General features: G+C 37.0%; 3 protein-coding genes across 3 annotated transcripts; 2 read left to right on the top strand and 1 right to left on the bottom strand.

Annotated features, from left to right (window-relative positions):
• Positions 1-624: 624 nt before the first annotated feature.
• PKNH_1307800 (conserved Plasmodium protein, unknown function) lies at positions 625-1,995 on the bottom strand (the record flags this gene model as incomplete). Its single annotated transcript, XM_039113501.1, has 2 exons — positions 625-1,740; positions 1,936-1,995. 2 exons carry the CDS (start codon positions 1,993-1,995, stop codon positions 625-627), a joined length of 1,176 nt encoding a protein of 391 aa, XP_038969882.1.
• A 645-nt stretch (positions 1,996-2,640) lies between these two features.
• PKNH_1307900 (ribosomal protein L29, apicoplast, putative) lies at positions 2,641-3,365 on the top strand (the record flags this gene model as incomplete). The annotated part of the gene is made up of 2 exons (XM_002260549.1): positions 2,641-2,883; positions 3,081-3,365. 2 exons carry the CDS (start codon positions 2,641-2,643, stop codon positions 3,363-3,365), a joined length of 528 nt encoding a protein of 175 aa, XP_002260585.1.
• Positions 3,366-4,319: 954 nt separating this feature from the next.
• PKNH_1308000 (conserved Plasmodium protein, unknown function) lies at positions 4,320-17,425 on the top strand (the record flags this gene model as incomplete). The annotated part of the gene is made up of 4 exons (XM_039113502.1): positions 4,320-4,515; positions 4,789-16,759; positions 16,942-17,098; positions 17,285-17,425. 4 exons carry the CDS (start codon positions 4,320-4,322, stop codon positions 17,423-17,425), a joined length of 12,465 nt encoding a protein of 4,154 aa, XP_038969883.1.
• Between the last annotated feature and the right edge of the window lie 150 nt (positions 17,426-17,575).

Consider the following 17,575-nt stretch of genomic DNA (forward strand, 5'->3'; position numbering starts at 1 on the left):
TTCCGTGTTGCGTGTCTGTGGGGAGCCAGGTCATCGCAGAGGAGGAAAGACACTAAACGCAGATGCACTCATGGAGAGGGAAACTACTAAACGTGTACTAGCAGTACACTGAAAAAAGATAAATTAAATGACTGCACGGGATCCAAACAGGTGCTCACATGAGAGTACACACATTAGCAGCTCGTTTGATTGAAACAAAATTCGCACGTAACAACTCAGAATCGCGTTTTGATAAAAAAAAAAAAAAAAAAAAGAGAATATTAACACATAGAAAAACTTGGGGAATTGAATTAAAGTAAGGAGAATCCGAGAAAAATCGCAACATGGAGTGTCCGTCATTCGCAACTGTGGCATAAGCATAAGCCCAGATATGTCATGGGCCCCCAATGTTCAGTGCATGCATGGACATATGCGAATTGGTAATGCACTTATAAGGGAAAACACATGTATCGTTAAAAAAAAAAAAAAAAAAAAAAGAAAAAAAAAAGAAAAAAAAAAGAAAAAAAAAAGAGAGACAAATAACACACACGAAGGGGAATCGCGTTACACTGGTGCGACATAGACAAAGGTATGCTCGCGTGTGCATAGAAGGGGTTAGAACCTCCAAACCAAGTTTCGAGAAAACTACTTGATGATGGAATATAATGACTGTTTCACATAATTTAACTTATCCTCCGCATCGCTCGGCAGGAGCTGCTTATAGAGATGCAAAACCTTGAAACCGAGCTTTTTAAATAATTCATAACGTTCTGAAAAATAGGGAGTAAGAGTAAGAGTACCCTGAAAAGTGTCATTATTGCCTATACATTCTACAATTAAATAAAAATCTTTCACAAAAATGGGCACACTATAGTTATACGTATTTAGGGCTCTTATTTTACAATTTAATTTTAATAATATTTCACTCACTTCCTTCACGAAGAGGTAATCTAGGTGTCTATTTTTTCTTCCGACTGAGCTTTGAAATGATTGTAGAAAAGTGAATACAGAATTATCGACATATTTTTTATCCAACCACGAGCAAAACTGATTAAGAATAATTAGCTGTACCTCCTTTACAAAGTACACATAGCTTATGTAACTGGGGGTAGGAATAGACATATCCGAACGAGGCAATATCAACCAAAAACGCAGCAAGTCATTTATAAAAGTTGTTAAGGTACAAATTAATGCTTTATCTTGGTACTCCCTTGCGACTTTTATCCTTAACAGATTAGGGATAATTTCGTACATCACCTTTTCCTCCTCCTTCTTATTAAATGTTAATATTTTTAGTCTTTTCACCAATTTGTGAAGGTCTTCCTTTTTTAAAATTATACTAAAATAATTTGTGCATTTTAAAATATCCGCTATTTCGTATAAACTGTATAAATTAATGTTTCTGAAAATATATTGACTTATTAGCTTTAATTTTTCACAATCCCTATTTTGCATCCTCCTTAACGAAATAAGGTCGCTAAGTATTTTTCCATGAAGTTCGACTTTGTGTGTCTCCGAGTAGGTATCATTATGGATCGTAAGTTCATCACATTTATGCTCCCTTTCGTAACTACTCTCGTTTTTAGTCGATCTTCCATCCGAGCGTCTGATTAATTCGTTTTGTGTGTAGATGGAGTAGCTTCTTTTTTCCTGGCAGAAAAATGTATTTCCTCTTTTGCTCTCTAATGGGTCGTATGTCGTTGCGCCACTGGTTGATTGGACAAATCCATTCCTGCTGATATCCCCAACGCGCCTGCGTACCTTCGGAGGAAAAAAACAAGTTAAAAAAGGAAAATAATGCGTAACGTGAAACTATAAGCAAATGTGCAGTGGGACTACGCAATCTACACACGCGGTAAGATCAAATGGAGAGTCGCATTATTCAAGTGGCTGCGTCCATTTGTTAATGTATACGTCTGCACCATTTCGTGTTTTTAAAAAAAAAAAAAAAATTACCACCATGCGCAAGGGTAAGAATTTACTCTGCGGAAGTAGGTTTTTACAAGCCATATTCATCTAATCAATTTTTGGGACATTCCTTTGGGAAAAAGAAGAAAAAAAAAAAAAATCCTCAGTTGATGAACCACAACTGTTCATCTGCCCTTATGCCCTTCAAGCTTATATAGTACAAGTATGGTATACATTTTCTGACACATCAGCAGAGTCTGTGAAGTTATATACGTGCATTTTCCTCTTTTTTTTTTACTTTTTTTTTTTTTTTTTTTTTTTCAACTTTTTGGCTATTTTTACATTTTTTATAGAAATTTTAAAAGCTCCCTTTTTCGAAACGTTTTAAACAGCGGGTAGGCAAAAATATGGTTTGATCTCCGTCTCCGTTTGTGCATACATTGAGGGTGGAGTTACTATTAAATGGCCGCAGCTTTGTAAGGTCTCCCTTCGTTTTGCTTCATTCCATTTAATTTTACTTCATTTTAATGAATTTTATTTTTTTTCCGTGATGCCCTTTCTTTTCCGTTTATGCGAGAGGGGCTTATTATAAAAATACATGGCAGAGGGGCGCTTTTGTTACTTCCCACTTTTTTTTATGAAGGAACCACGCACGAGATGAAGGCAACCTGTGCGCGAACACACAGAACATAGCAGACCAAACAAACATATACATCAGCACACAAATGATTACGTTACACGTTTGAACCCCTCATGCTTCTTACCTTTACATGGAGAAAAACAATGAACCTTTATTTTACGCCCCTCCTGTTTCTCCTCCTTTGTAACGCATACATAATTATAGGGGTAAGTTTAAAAAGAAAATGCGTCTCCTTATTCTTAAATTGTAATTTCAATAGTGCACATAAGAGCAATCACCAGAGTCCACTCTTCTGTTACAAAAAAAGAATAAAAGCGAAAGAACTTAGGAAGTTGTCAACTGAGGAACTTGAGAAGGTACACACTTGCACGTCTCATCTAATCTGACAAGTGCTACAGGGCAAGGTGGTCCCTCTTCACCTTTCCTATGTTAGCACATATGGATAACATTCCTACGTGGGGCGCCTTTGCATTCAGGATATATATTCCGTCCCAATGTGCCTTTAGCGCTTCACCATCAACACCGCAGTACCATTTTTATTACGCCTCGGCAGGAAATCATCAAGTGCAGACTGGACATACAAAAGTTCCAACACCAGGGTTTTCACGATATACATAACTATAACATCTATTACGAGAAAAACGCCCGAAGGAAATTAGCACAGCTGCTGACAATATATTATGAGAGGTACCTTGATAAGAACGTGCGGATAAAAAGTAGTTCTTCTGAAGGGGCAGACTTCAATTCGATACCACCCCCACGGGGGGATGAAGAAGTAAAGGAGCCAAGTAGCCGTGAACAGTCAAGCGCCAACAGCAGTAGTGAAACGAAAACATGAACTCCCTGGGGAAATGAACCAAGGGGAATATAACCCCCCTTTTATTTTCTTAATACGTTTGTTTTATATCCACTTACGTGTAAATAACCCCATGTCGACCGTTCGCTCCTTATGGGAAGAGGTTCCATTTGACAAAACATTCTAGCAGCCCCTGTTTTTTCAGGCTTAGATGAGTATGAGGCTACGCCTAATATGGGGATGTGACCTGTATAATGCGGGCATATAATAAATATAATACATATACCCTATTTTTCCCTATTTTCAAGCACTCGTTCGACGTGAAAAAAAATTTGGCTTCGGTTTTTATTTGCCTTACCTTTTTTTGTCAATTTGATCGAAACAGATTAAATGCATTACGATAATTCGTAATAACGTATCCTTTTTTGTGCATTGGTAGAGGCCCGTATTCCCGCGCATAGCCATATATGTATTTTTTTTTTTTTTTTTTTTTTTTTTTTTTTTTTTTACCTCGCACGGGAGAATGTAATTAATTTTCTTCTTCCTTCCATACATTTTGCCAAACTGAATAATTTCTCCCTAAAGGCAAAAAACATGTTATATATACTTGTGAAGCATTTCATCTACAAAGTGTTTTAACCATTTTTGTAGAGGCAACTATGTAATTTTTTTTTTTTTTTTTTTTTCTCAACGCAATAGCTGTTACATCCATGCGGCTGCGAAGAAATTGCTTTAATCTTTGAAACAATTTGCCAATTCATGGCAGAACATTTCTTAGCCCACGCTTCTTTACGTGTTCCTAATTTATTCGAATAAATAGTTAAAAGAAAGAAGCGGCATGGCTGCATAACGCGGGCATCTACATATAATAATCTGCTCGTTGTACAGAATAATCCTTTGGAACTTTCCTTGCGTTGGACGTATGACCTGTAAAAAGGTCCCCCGTCCCTTCTTTTGAATTTACCCCCATTTGAATCATTTTCCAAATTGTAAAAAATGAAAAAATCGTTGAAGAATATTAAACTGAAATTAAGGAACAAAAAGAGGAAGGGAAACTTCGTCTCCTTCTACGACAGAATAAAAGAAATTAATGAGAAGGAGAAGCTGCAGGCATGTGGCGTCCTCGGAGACGCAAAGTACGATGCCGGTCTCACTTCACAATGGATAAGTAACGAATCTAAGGATGCCGAAGGTGGGGATGCAACGCGAATTCACCCCACGCATGCATGCGTGTGCGGTTGTATGATCGATCATGCATACACCAACATCTACACCGTATGCGCTTTACCCGTAAACCGTGAAATGTGTTCCTTCGTTTCCAACGCACCACAGGGGTGAACAACACGCGCACATCTTCTTTACCAAACCGCAATTGCGGTTTGATAGATTTTTCTTATCCATGTCATCATATTTCTTTTTTTTTTTTTTTTTTTTTTTTTTTTCCTCTTACACCCCCTTTGGATAGACCTCAGAAGAACGAACTTTTACGCAGCGCTGCAGGTGTACCCCCAGAACTGCTTCAACAGTGACTTCAAAAAATGCTGCAGAGAACTACAACCGTATGCAAAAAATCTAATGCTCATTTTGCTAAACAAAGACAAAATTTTTGGCACCATTTTCAAGTACATAGAGAATAGCAAAATTCAAAATGACGAAAATTACTTCTACAAATTGTTGGTGATCCTCATAAAGGATTTAAAAGAAGAAAGCAAAAAATACATAGATCATATTTTAAAAATATTGTACGACAAAATTAATTTCAATAATTTGGACTTGTTGGAGGAAATATTTAATACCTATACAAATATTTTTCGAATAATGAATAAAAAAATTATAAGTAATGTGGATAAATATATAAAAATATCGCTACCATTGTTACAGCACCGAAATAGTATTATCAAAATATTTATTGCGGATAGCTTTTCCTATCTGCTGAGGAAATTATCTCTACATGATTTAATCGAGTGCTTTCAGAAGTTATTTTCTTTTTGCAATTGTGTGAAAAGGAACAAAGTGAGAGATTATTGTGACACGCTCAGCCTCCTCATGTTAGAAGCTCTAAAGGTTGATAAAAACAAACTGTCCAAGAAAACTTTACCCTTTCTCAAGTTTATAATTTATTCACTATTCCTGAAGGAGTCATATTATTGTGAGGACACGGAGAGTCATTATGAGCCAATTGAGGACACACATCTTATGCACTTCCTAAAAAATGCAGTAGCAACATTTCTCATTGATATTTATAATTTTACGAAAAATGGGAAATTTGAATTTGTGGAAATATTTCTAACCTTCATTTTGAGAAACTACTCCATCCTGTTTAGAAGATATTACACGGATTTGTTAGTTCAGTCGGAGAAAAGTACAGATGCTTTGCATTTGGTGATCAGTCAAGGGAGACCAAACGGAGGGGTCTCTTCAATTTTCCCTTCATTAGGCAATGCGGAGGGGAACAGTAGCGAGGTAATAGCTACTGGGTGTGACTTGCAAGATGAGGATGACGGCGGAGTAGAGGTTTCTCTACCCAGGCTCACTCCAGATGGAGCACCGAAGAAAAGCTTGGAACTTGGCAACACAATCAGCAAGAACAAGAATGATCAATTTAGTGATAATCACCCACACTTACACAACAACCAAGCACAACCATCTGAAACGCAAAGGAAGGCCTTCTTTGCGAAAGAAATTTTCCACAGTTGTACGAATTTTTTCCTGAAAAAAATATTAAACATATGGATAGAAAAAAATAGCGAACAGAAAAGTATAATTGTCCAAACCGCTCTTCGCGAACTGAGTAAATACGCACATGATGTGCATACTCACAAGTTAAATTGTGTCTCCTTCTTTTATATATGGAATATCTACGACCACATGTTCTTCTTACTAAATAGGGATGTTATTTCTAATGAAAGCATAAAAAATATATTCACCTCACTAATCAATGTGTTTATGAGTATGGTGACTGCAGAACACTGGAATACCTTCCATGAATACGACCCCCTTCGAGACTCCCTTTTTCGCTATTTTATTCTCAACGTGGACGAAGTGTTAAGAAGAAAAAATAGAAGCATGGAAGATTCATACCTGAACGATATTTTGAAGTACATATTTATCAACATATCGAGAGATGTGCAAAAGATTGACATATTTATGTGTGTAGAAGAGTGCCATATGGTGGACGGACTGAAGGCGGGAACTGACCCAAAGCATTTATCCGAAGAGAAAAACATGTCTAAAAAAAAGGGCCCTTACAATGTCTCTGACGAGGGGGCTAATCTAACTTTGGGAAAAATATTCCTTCTGTTTGACATTTTGAAATACACAACAGGAATTGAGAATAGCGCCCTGGAGGAGTGTAAAAAGATGCACAAGAAGAAACGAAAAAATGGAGACTTGTGCACAGATGAGCAGACGGACTACTGCAGACCCACGAGCGAGAGGGGTATCTTTCAACATGGGACTGACAACATGTGTAGGAACAGCGTGAACCAGGAGGATTCCACAACACAAATGCAAACGGAGCTGCATAATTTATTTTCCATCATCTTTGAAAGGGTAACAAATATACTTGTAATTTTGAAGCGCATTAATGAGTGTTCCAATGTGAACAATTCAACAGACATGAAAAACGAGGAAGAGGTTCTAAATGAACCAGAAGGTAATGTCCAAAAAGTAGTACAGTTCTTATTTGCATACGTCAGCCTATTGACAGAGATATGCAGAACGGATGGGGCCATTCTACTTCTATGGGAAAAGTGCAGTAGTAACAAAAAGGAGGAGGACAATTTTTTTACTATATTTAGAGAACTATGCAATAGAGTAGAAAAACTAAAAAGTAGACATTTCCTAGGAAAAACACTTCACAAGGAGAACTCCTCTCCAGATATAAATTTCTACCTAAACAGTATCATACTCAATGCAAATGTTATGATGACAAGGTTGGCAAAGGAAATGAATGAACAAAAAGAAGTTATCCAAAATATCCTTCCAAGTAACAACAAATTCTTATTCGACTGTTTAAGAAAGTGGGATAGGGATGATGTGTATGGTGTAGAATATTTGAAAAAAATAAAAATCATACTTACCAACATGAACGAAATGAACTTTTTTGCACGCAAAACGGATGACTTATATGCATATTTAAAGATTCTTAAAAAGCTGTTTCTATGGTACGATAAAGGGAATAGGAAAGAGTTCCTGGAAATTATCAAATTCTTAGTAGGCATATGTATAGAACTGAAGAGGGAGAAAGAAAGTTATTATACTACAAATGAGGATAACATTACATCAGGGGGAAATAGTAAGCATACCTACTATGCCAAATTATTACCCCTTTTTGATTGTCTCATTTATTTAGAAAATGAAGAATACTTAGCTACGTACGAAAAGATTTATGAGTCTAAAATTATTGACGTAGTAAATTATTTGATCTTTTTTAAAAGCTCCAACATTTCTAGCGATTATTTGCTCAAGGTGGCCACAAAAATTTGTATTGTAGAATTGGTTTATCTGTTGAGTGCTAGCTTGGTGAGTATCCCAAAGGCAATCACTCTTCACGTCAGAAACTTCCTGCGCTCGTACAGCATAGACAAACAAGTAGACGACGAAGGGGGTTATCAGCACCAGCTGGAATATTATTTTTTTGTACTGAACAGGATATTCAAAATGGGTAAGAATGAGCTGCTTTCTGTGGAGGCAGATATAGACACAAAAAATGCTCTGGATGGAGATTCAGCCAGTGACAACTGTGAGGAAGAGAATAATGGGGATGAAAATGCGAATAGTTCTTTGGAGGAGGTAGACGGAGGAGGAGATCACAGTGGGAGTGACAACCGTTACCATTGCGCCAACCCTCTGAGGGACCTCATTTGGCGGAATATAGAAGAGTGCCAAATTAATATGCAACAGTATGTGCGCACCCAGAGGAACAATGTATCGCCAACATTACCAGGAAGAAAATATGTGAATGCTGAAAATGCCTTCAAAATTGCATTCGCCACCATCAATATGGTGATCTTGTCTCAAGTAAACAGCCTTAACAAAACTTATAGAGCGAAAGTGTTGGATATGTACGTTTGGATAATGAACTATATTAATAACAATTTCAGATTATTCGTGCAGGAGCTAAAATATTACTCACTCTTAAATGTGGTGTTTGACATTGTTGGGAGTTTGAATGAATTGTGTCATGGACATGGCGGCACATCCCAGTCTGTAACGTCTACGCAGGCACAATTTGATAAAATCACGAGCGCTGTAAAAATCTTCGTTAACAAATTTGCGCACAGCATGCACGTTTTGAGTATCCCAAACACTATCAAATTTCTGCATATACTCTGCTCGTATAACGAGAAACTAAACAATTACAAAAACGACATTGAGGAAGTGCTACAGGAGAAGAATGTCAATATCACCAAGTTACTACTGAACATAAAAGAGGAAGATAGCAGCGGGATTATCCCCATTTTGATAAAAATTATTTTCTGCATTTTAAAAAATAAAATGAAAAAAGGAAATAAAAAATTAAAGAGAAATATGATTTTTTATCTGTCCAATATTTCTTGCGACAATTATTGCCACATCCTTATATCTGTACTGTATCCCTTGCTCAATGTATACGAGCGTTCAATTGACTATAGGAACTTGCTCAGGTACGGAGACAAGGAGAAAGCCTTGGTCAGCTTCTTCACCAATTGTCGTGGAAACTTTGCAGCGCACTGGAAATACCAATGTGACACGCGATCAGTAATTTCAACCATTGGGGAAGCGATTGCAAAGGCAAGTGCAAAAAATGAGGAAGGAATTTCCCTTTGCTATGACGACACCTTTAATCACGCCAGTTGGCACTTTGGCAACCATATAATTGAAATAAAGAAAGACGCTCTGTTTAAAAACTTCCACTTCAACAAGAGCATTAGTCTTTTTATCGAGATACTAAATATTATGAAGTACAAGGTGGACACATACATGGAGTTTTTTCTCCATGTCTTTATCACCATAGCGCACTACATCAATGTGTACCACCTGATGAAAAGGAAGGCAAAGGGGAGGAGGATTTTCCTCGTGGTTAAGAAGATGGAAAGTAGAGGGAAATGTAAAAGCAACGAAGAGGCGGAAGCGACCAACATGATTAGTAGTCCTGATGAAAGTGAGTACAAGTTTCATGCGAAAGATCACCACCATATGTTGGATCACACGATTGATCACATGTTTAATAACGAGTGTGATCGTGCGCCTCACCGTGAACACAGTCTTGAGCTTAGCGCGAAGAATTCCTATCTGAAGAACGCCAACAAGAAGTGCATCGAGAACATCCAGTTCATCATGCTAAACTACGAAATAACAAGTGCCCATTTGGAGAAGGCCAAAGATTTCTTCGCCTTCCTGTTCCGAAGAAATTTGAAGAACATAGGAAAACCAAATTTGTTCCTGAAAATTCTATTTGACGTTTGGAGCAAGAACGAATTGTATCACGGGTTCTACGACAACATTATACCTAACTCTTTATCCGTTTTAATAAATGCTGTAAACAACCCAATTATTGTCAGCCGGCTAAGTTACAGTGAATGGAATGGACTCACGGAGAAAGTGTTCGATGTCGTTTTGCGCCTATGTGGTTATGACCATTTGAATGAGAAGGAGATGAATTGGCGTAAAGGGGAAGCCCCCGTAAAAGAGAAGGAGCTTATTCGAGGGAGATGGAAGAATAGGGGAATATTCACCATAGTGGAAAAGAGAGAAGGCTCTGACGTGTCTCCTTCGATAGGCATGAAGATATTAAAGCCGCTTATATCAGACATTATCGTATGTATTAGAAAAACCATTTTAAGAAGATACAAACAGTTCCTTGAAGAAAAGGAAAGGGGCATGGCACTCCGCAAGAAAAGAAAAATGGATGAGTTAAAAATTATTAGCAATAAAGAATTATACATTCTAATTGAATTGTCTGCTGTAAACAAAAATCAGACATACAATTTGCATGTCATTAATATAATTATCACTTTCGTGCTTATCAATGTAAAGTCGCTACATAGTACAAATTCTGACCACGTGCAGAAGCTCAAACTTATATTGGTAGCTTTGAAGAGGTTACTCATTAATATATCAAGGGGGGAAAGTGAGAACTCAAGGTGCAGGGGAAAGAAGAAAACAAATTACAACTTGTCTTGCTACCATGAAGCGACGAGAAATGCCACACACAAATGTCCAAATCTGTCACATACAAACAATGTACAAGATAAAAGAAGTGCGAGAAAAAGAAGCGTATTCGCATCTTGTATGCACTCCTACCATCATGCTCACAAATTATATGTATGCTATAAACTGAAAACCATGGTGTACGAAATTGTTCAGAGATGCTATGACGTAACTTGTAGAGTGCTCGCCGGGGATCTCCTAATCATGATTGGTTGCATCTTTCTAAAAATTAGAAACATAAACAGATATTTAGAGAAGTTTAAAAAAAATATGGATGCCTTTTTAAAAAAAACAAACGAGCTTAATTATAACTCCAAAGTGGTCCTAAGGCAGATCATGAAAATTCCTTTAAAAAATGATCAAGGCATAAGGCAGAATTATTATTACACCTTCCTTCAGATTGCCCAGATATTTTGTGGTCTTAACATTTGCAATGATAAAATATCCCAACATGAATACGACGCAGATGTTCAGTTTTTAATTTTTCTCGATTTGTGTAATGTGAAAATGTCCACCGCTATGAGGGGTTATGCACTGAGGGGGGAGGAGTATCCAATGGGAAATCTCAACAGAGGAGAGGTAAACGAGACGAAAAAGAAGAGAACAACATCGAAGAAGAAGACGGAGAAGAGGAAGACACCTGGCAAATTCAACTTTAATCAACTGTTTTCAAATAGCAACAAGTTGTTCCATGAAATCCTCGTGAGACACAGCTCCTTTTTAATTTTTAACGAAGGGACTAACGACATGGTTAGAGACAAATCCGTGCAGTTCGTTTTGTTCATCCCCCAGTTCTTGAAATGGCTACTTCAAACATATGAAAGGAGCGATGAAAATGTAGATCATCTGAGCATCGCCCGAGACGTCAATATATGTGTCCACTTCTTAGTTAACATTATAATACCCAAAGCGCTCAATGCACTAAAAAAGAATGTTAACGATTTTACGAAAATTGCGCTGCAAATTATCTTCACAACGGTGAAGCTAGTTAGCCCCCATATGGATGCACTGAAAAGATTAAATGTTGAATCATTTTTAAGGGAGGTTAAAAATTCTCTGGTAAAAAATTATGTACTCAATGCAGACACAGATTCTTTATTCTGTTTTAGAGCCGTGAAGGCGAAGAAGAATGAGGAGAAGAACCCCTTTGAAGAGGAAAAGACAACGAACTTTAAAATGTTGGAAAGGTTGCTATTTCACGACTTACATCACAACCTAGCTGAAACGTTCCATGAGAGTAAATCTCATCAGAAGGGGGGGAAAGATGAAGAAAATAATAAACGTAGTTCCATAATTCAAAATATAATAGACCTGAAATCAGAAAACAACTCCAAAGGTGTAGAAAAATTAATCGTCATTACCCCTCTATTGTGCTATTACACGATTTCTAAAATTGTTATTCCACTTGCACTGAATTACATCCTCCAAAGAAGTTCAAAAAAAGAAACCTACAACAAAACTCTCAGTACAAATAGCATCAAGCTTCTTGGTACCTGCACCGAGAGGGTGGGTATCAAAGTTGTTTATAACCTTTTGGAGCTCCTTCTCTTAGAACTTAAGAAAAACTCATTTAATAAAGTATACATTGAAAAAGCAATAAGTCACATCGTGAGAACGTACGATTTTAGAGAATTCGGGGGCATTGAATTTGAGCAAAATTGGGCCCGCCCAGGAAGAGCAGCCTCGAATAAATTTCGAAAGGAGGACGAAGTAAGCCACACCGAGAAGCAAAGTGAAGGAATCGAAGTGGGAGAAGTCAAAGAGGTAGAAGCTGCAGTGGAAGAACAGCCTGTGGAGACCGAACCTACGGGGAAGGGCAGTCCCAACCCGCTCTGTTACAAGTTCATCCGGCGCATCCTCCCACAGCTGAAGCAACTAATGTTCAACAAATTCGCAACGAATGACAAGAAAAAACAAAAAAGCTACATAAATGACCAAGTGGTTGACTACAAAAACAAGGAGGCAGTGGCCAAGGCCGATATCATCATATCATTTTTAGTAATTCTAAACAAAATGAATTACAATTTTGAGAAAGAGTTACACAAAATAATATACAGATTATGTTTTTGTTTGTCTTCAAAAAATAACAATGTAAGAAGTGAATCGAAGAAGGCCATGTGTTTCATTTCCATGTACCTCGGTTTGAGCTACTTCGATTTGATCATAAAGCAAATGTCTGATTACCTAACCAAGGGGTACCACGTACCTATATTTTTGTGCACGGTTAACTCCATCCTGGAGTCTGTGCTAAAGAAGAAGGAAAAATTTTTAGACAAGAATTATTTAACCATCGGCCTCAACGTTCTGAACGATGGGAATATCAAAAGGTCAAAGAGGAAGGGCTCTGAGAGATTCAAAGAAAGTACCGCTACGGCGCAAGACGCCTTCTGCACAAACATATTTAACATGATAAAGCTAGAAATAATAAACGAAATTGACAAAAATACAGAAGATGTTAACAAGAAGCATATAAAAAGAAAAACGAAGGAAAGCAAAAAGACCTATGGAAAGAATATCATTAAGCTGTTAACAAATATAGTACCCGAAAAATGCATCGAAAATAATATCCTCATATTTTTAGAAAGCTTATTTAGTGGAGAATCTTTTGAAAATAACGAAGTGGATAAAAATTTCATTTTTAAAAAAAAATATATTTTTATCGTATCGTCTTACTTCAACAATTTTGTAAAAGGAATAGAAGAAAACAAAAGACTCTCCCCCCACTTTGTCCTAAATATTATTTACAAACTGTTAACAAAATCCGTGTATTTTTTCAGAGGTGATGATTATCAAAATTTGCAAAGTGTTATGCAAAATTCCTCCATTCTACTTTTTAAATATAATCTCCCTGACCAAACAGTGCAAACCTTTGGCAACTTCAAAAAAGCTATCCAATTTTATGTTCCTCATGAGAGAATGGAGGAGAAGTACTTGGGTCTTAATTACCAGAACAAATGTGTCCATTACCCTTCCAAAGGGAACAAGAATATGCATATAATACAGGGTTCTTTTCAGGAGAAAAGCATTTATGATGCTATTGGAAAGACGAAGAAATTTGATTTCCAGGTTCTTGCACAGGTGTTGGCTAGATATGCCCTCAAGTTGTTAGCTTACGTGGTTAAGCGATCGTCAGAGTTGTTTACGGAGGAGAGAAGGTTAACAAGTAATCCAGATGGTCTTATAACAGATGCTAATCACAACATTGATACTGTTATAACCGGGGACAGGTATCCTGACAGAGCGATCAGAGAAACGACAAATTGCTACTCTGCGTCCACCACTGTGGATGATAAATCTCGTGGCGAAAATGAAAACTCTCAGAAGGGGCAATTCACTTCTGTAGCTAATGGCAAGGGAAACGCCACAGAGTCAGTTGTCACCTCCGTGAGGAACAAAACTTGTAACAAAGAGATAAACTATAATAATTGGGGCGCCTTTTCAAGCTTCCTTGAATTTATAGGCGTAATTGAGCCGCTCCTGGTGTACTTCTTCTGCTACGGGAAAGAAGAAGTATTTGTCTTATCCTCCAAGTGCATCAAAATTATTAAAAAGAAAAAATTTAGCGATTTTAAAAAGTTTGGAAAATTAATTATTCTCTCATCCGTAGATATACTAAAAAATATTCCCAATTATTACAGCAAAGAATTTGACAAGCTCATTTTGTCATGTATTGACACATTGACATATCTCATACGGGGCAACAACAAAAATGATATTATATCTTGGTTAAATTCCGATCTATCCAGCCGGGGAAAACCTAATGATAACGTTGATGAGTCCACAAATGACGATACCGTTTTGAAGAAAAAGAGAAAATTGGAAAACGCCACAAACAGAAGGAATCCACATGACCCAATTGCGAACACAGCCAAATTGAAGAAACATAGAAAGCTCAATTATTTGCTAGACGAAAAGGTTTTATCAATGTATTATCCCACCATGGAAGGAGGAGAACATTCCCAGGAGGATGAGGAAGGAGAAGAATCGACGAACACTTTACGCTACTGCCTAATTAACCAAATTTCGATGCTACTAGAAAGTAAAAATCACGTGTGGGAGTTACTAATATTATTTAAAAACTGCATGTTAAGGGAAGATATAAATAATATTATCAAGAAGGGATCTATTATTCTAAAAATGAACAGCTGTATTGATCAAATTTTCACCATTATGATAGAAGAGTCCCATAATATGAAATTGTCATTTTTGTGTGGACAGATTTATGTAGATTTTTTAATGCGCTTTCCTATATCGAAAAAGGAAAAGAAAAAAAAGGTTTTCCAAATTTTAAATAATTTAAATGATCAAAATGACGACTCGAGAATTGCCACTTTGAATGCTCTCTACGTCTTCCTCAACAGAGCTAACGCCAAGTTATTAAAGGACGAATTTTATTACGTTACTTTCGCGAGCATCATAGTGCATTTTACTAATGAAACAAATTACAAGTGCAAGAAGATGTACATTTTTTTGACTACATTACTCTTCCAACAAGTGAACGATTTGATCTATGTTTTTAATTCCTATAAAATGTTAAAGCGCAACTTATTCTTCTGCGAAAAGGCATCTTTCACGTATACGTACTTGTATTTGCTTCCCCTCTTCTCTTCCATTTTTTCCGAGCGGATTGATTCGTATGGACATATGGTTCAGGGTGATGATAAGCTACAGCAGGATGAGCGTAGTGCAATATCGAAGGAAGACCAAAAGGGACGGCGAGATAAAATATTGCATCTAACCTTTCGGGGCAATGATATTCCCACGGAAAATGACAGAAACGGAGAATCTAGTGCATGTGGCCAAGATGCACTTAGCGTCGGTAACTCCCTTGAGGAGAACACCACAAACAAAGAACACAACACCATTAGAAATTACTTCATAAAAGAGTTACTAAGAAGCACAAAAAAATACAATACAAAAAATAGCCCCAATGCAAGGAACTCTGTAGTTTTTCCTCCCCATAGTGATGTCATACTTTTTATGAAAAACCAACTGGAAGATTTATTTCTGTCGGTCATGTTTTATCTCATCGATAGGACTTGTCCTGATGTGAAGGCGTTCATGAAGGAGGACAAGCTCTCTCTTCAAGTAATAACCTCCGTGCAAAGCATTGCCCATTTTAGTAGCAACTATGAGATATACGCACAGATGAACAAGGATTTAGTATACCTCTTTTACAAGGCACTGGAGCAGATTTTTACCCACATGGATATAGACTTGATAGAAAATTTGGTGCAAGAGAAGCACGCCCACAAAATGTACAAGCGCTACTTCTTAAAGGAAGACACAACAGAACATGCCAACGGAGGATGTACAACAGACGGAGCAGAAGAAGTACCAAACGCAACACACCATGAAGACACAATCCATGGCAAATTAATTCTGTACTTTCTGTACTTTTGGAATTTGATCATTCAAAATGGACTCTTCAATAAAAACCCATATGTGCAAATAATATCGTTGAAGATGATGCTAAATTATATAAGTAACAAAATGACACGCCCGTTTTTTCCTCTCCTATTGGTGAAGTTATATTCTTCTGATAAATTTATTATCAACCTGGTTTTAAAAAAAGTTCTGTCTCTCCTCTTAAATTCATACTTCCTGGAACATTTCTATATATACCATAGGGAAATTAGTATTTTCCTCTCCAAGATTTGCGTGCTGTTGGTTAACTTCCCCTGGATTACCAACGGGTTTGATGACCAAAATGGTAGCAAAGAAGTAGCGTGTGAGAGATACAGTGTAGAAAATTGCGACCAAGTTAAAGGAACGCATAATTCGCCTTCTGGTAAAAACACCGAGCATTCACATGTAACAGGTGCTTTAAATGGCCTCGCCCAGGATATTTCTACAAAAGAAAGCCAAATGGACAGCCATTTTAGCGGCGCAAGTGATGTAGAAGGAGATGAAGAATTCAAAAAAGTTAAGATAATTTTGCAGAATGAGCAAGATAAAAATACTTCTTACGATTCAGTGGGCACGTTAATGATACCAAACTTGAAAATAAACAAGGAAATGTTATCATACAGCAAATTTTTCCTAGTCATCATTACCCTCTCACGTGCCATAAACATCCATTTGATAAACAAGAAAAAATCATTTGTGAGAATTCTTGCAATTTTAAATACTTACAGAAATATAATTCAGGATTTCCCCCCAGAACTCTGGTCCCTCCAGAATGAAATAATTAACATCGTTCTCCCCTCCTTATACAAAGTAGCTTCCATATTTAAAAAGAAGTAAGTTTCTCCATGCACACGCTGCGTGTACGTCTAGTATGTATTATGAGCACGTTACATTACCCGTGGTGTGCCCGAATTCATGCGTGAAGAACGTGCTTATAAATTGTGGCCACTTGAGTGATACTCCAAAGTGCCATTTCTATAGTTTTCACACACCCTTTCCTTCTTTCTTCTTACAGGTACTTTGTCGAGGATGAAAAGATTTTCGAAGAAGTGAACACATACAATAAGCTCCTTTACCTATCGAGCTACGCGTGGGACATTATTTCACTTTTGGAGGAAAAATTGCAAAACGATAGGGGCACTTTTAATAAAGCCTTCATTCAAGCGAGACAGGTACATTTAAAAAGAAAAAAAAAATGTTCTTCCTTTCTCCTATACACATTATGTATATAACAATTTTATTCTTACCGAAAGTGAAAATTTGCAAAATTTATCGCATGCGCGCACAGTACATGCATTACATATGTGTGCCCTTTTTTTTTTTTTTTTTTTTTTTTTTTACCCCACCCCCCCCTGCAGAGGATCAACCGAATTAGGTTTATCAAAAGAAAAAAGAAGAATTTGTTAGCCTTGAAAAATCCCAAGTTGTTTACCCTAAATAAGTTAAAAAGGAGGGAGAAAAAAAGAATGGAAAAGAAGAAAATGAAAATAAACCTTTAGAACAAGTCTACATTGCGGGGGCCCTTCTCCACTGGGCCTTCCCCTCGGGCGTGTGTACATATTTAAATATGTTTTTTTTTTTTTTTCGCCATCACAAATATATACCTGCATAGCTGCTGCGTACATTTTAACAGTATAAACACTTATTTT

This window comes from Plasmodium knowlesi (genome assembly GCF_000006355.2).
Source record: "Plasmodium knowlesi strain H genome assembly, chromosome: 13".
Taxonomy (NCBI): domain Eukaryota; phylum Apicomplexa; class Aconoidasida; order Haemosporida; family Plasmodiidae; genus Plasmodium; species Plasmodium knowlesi.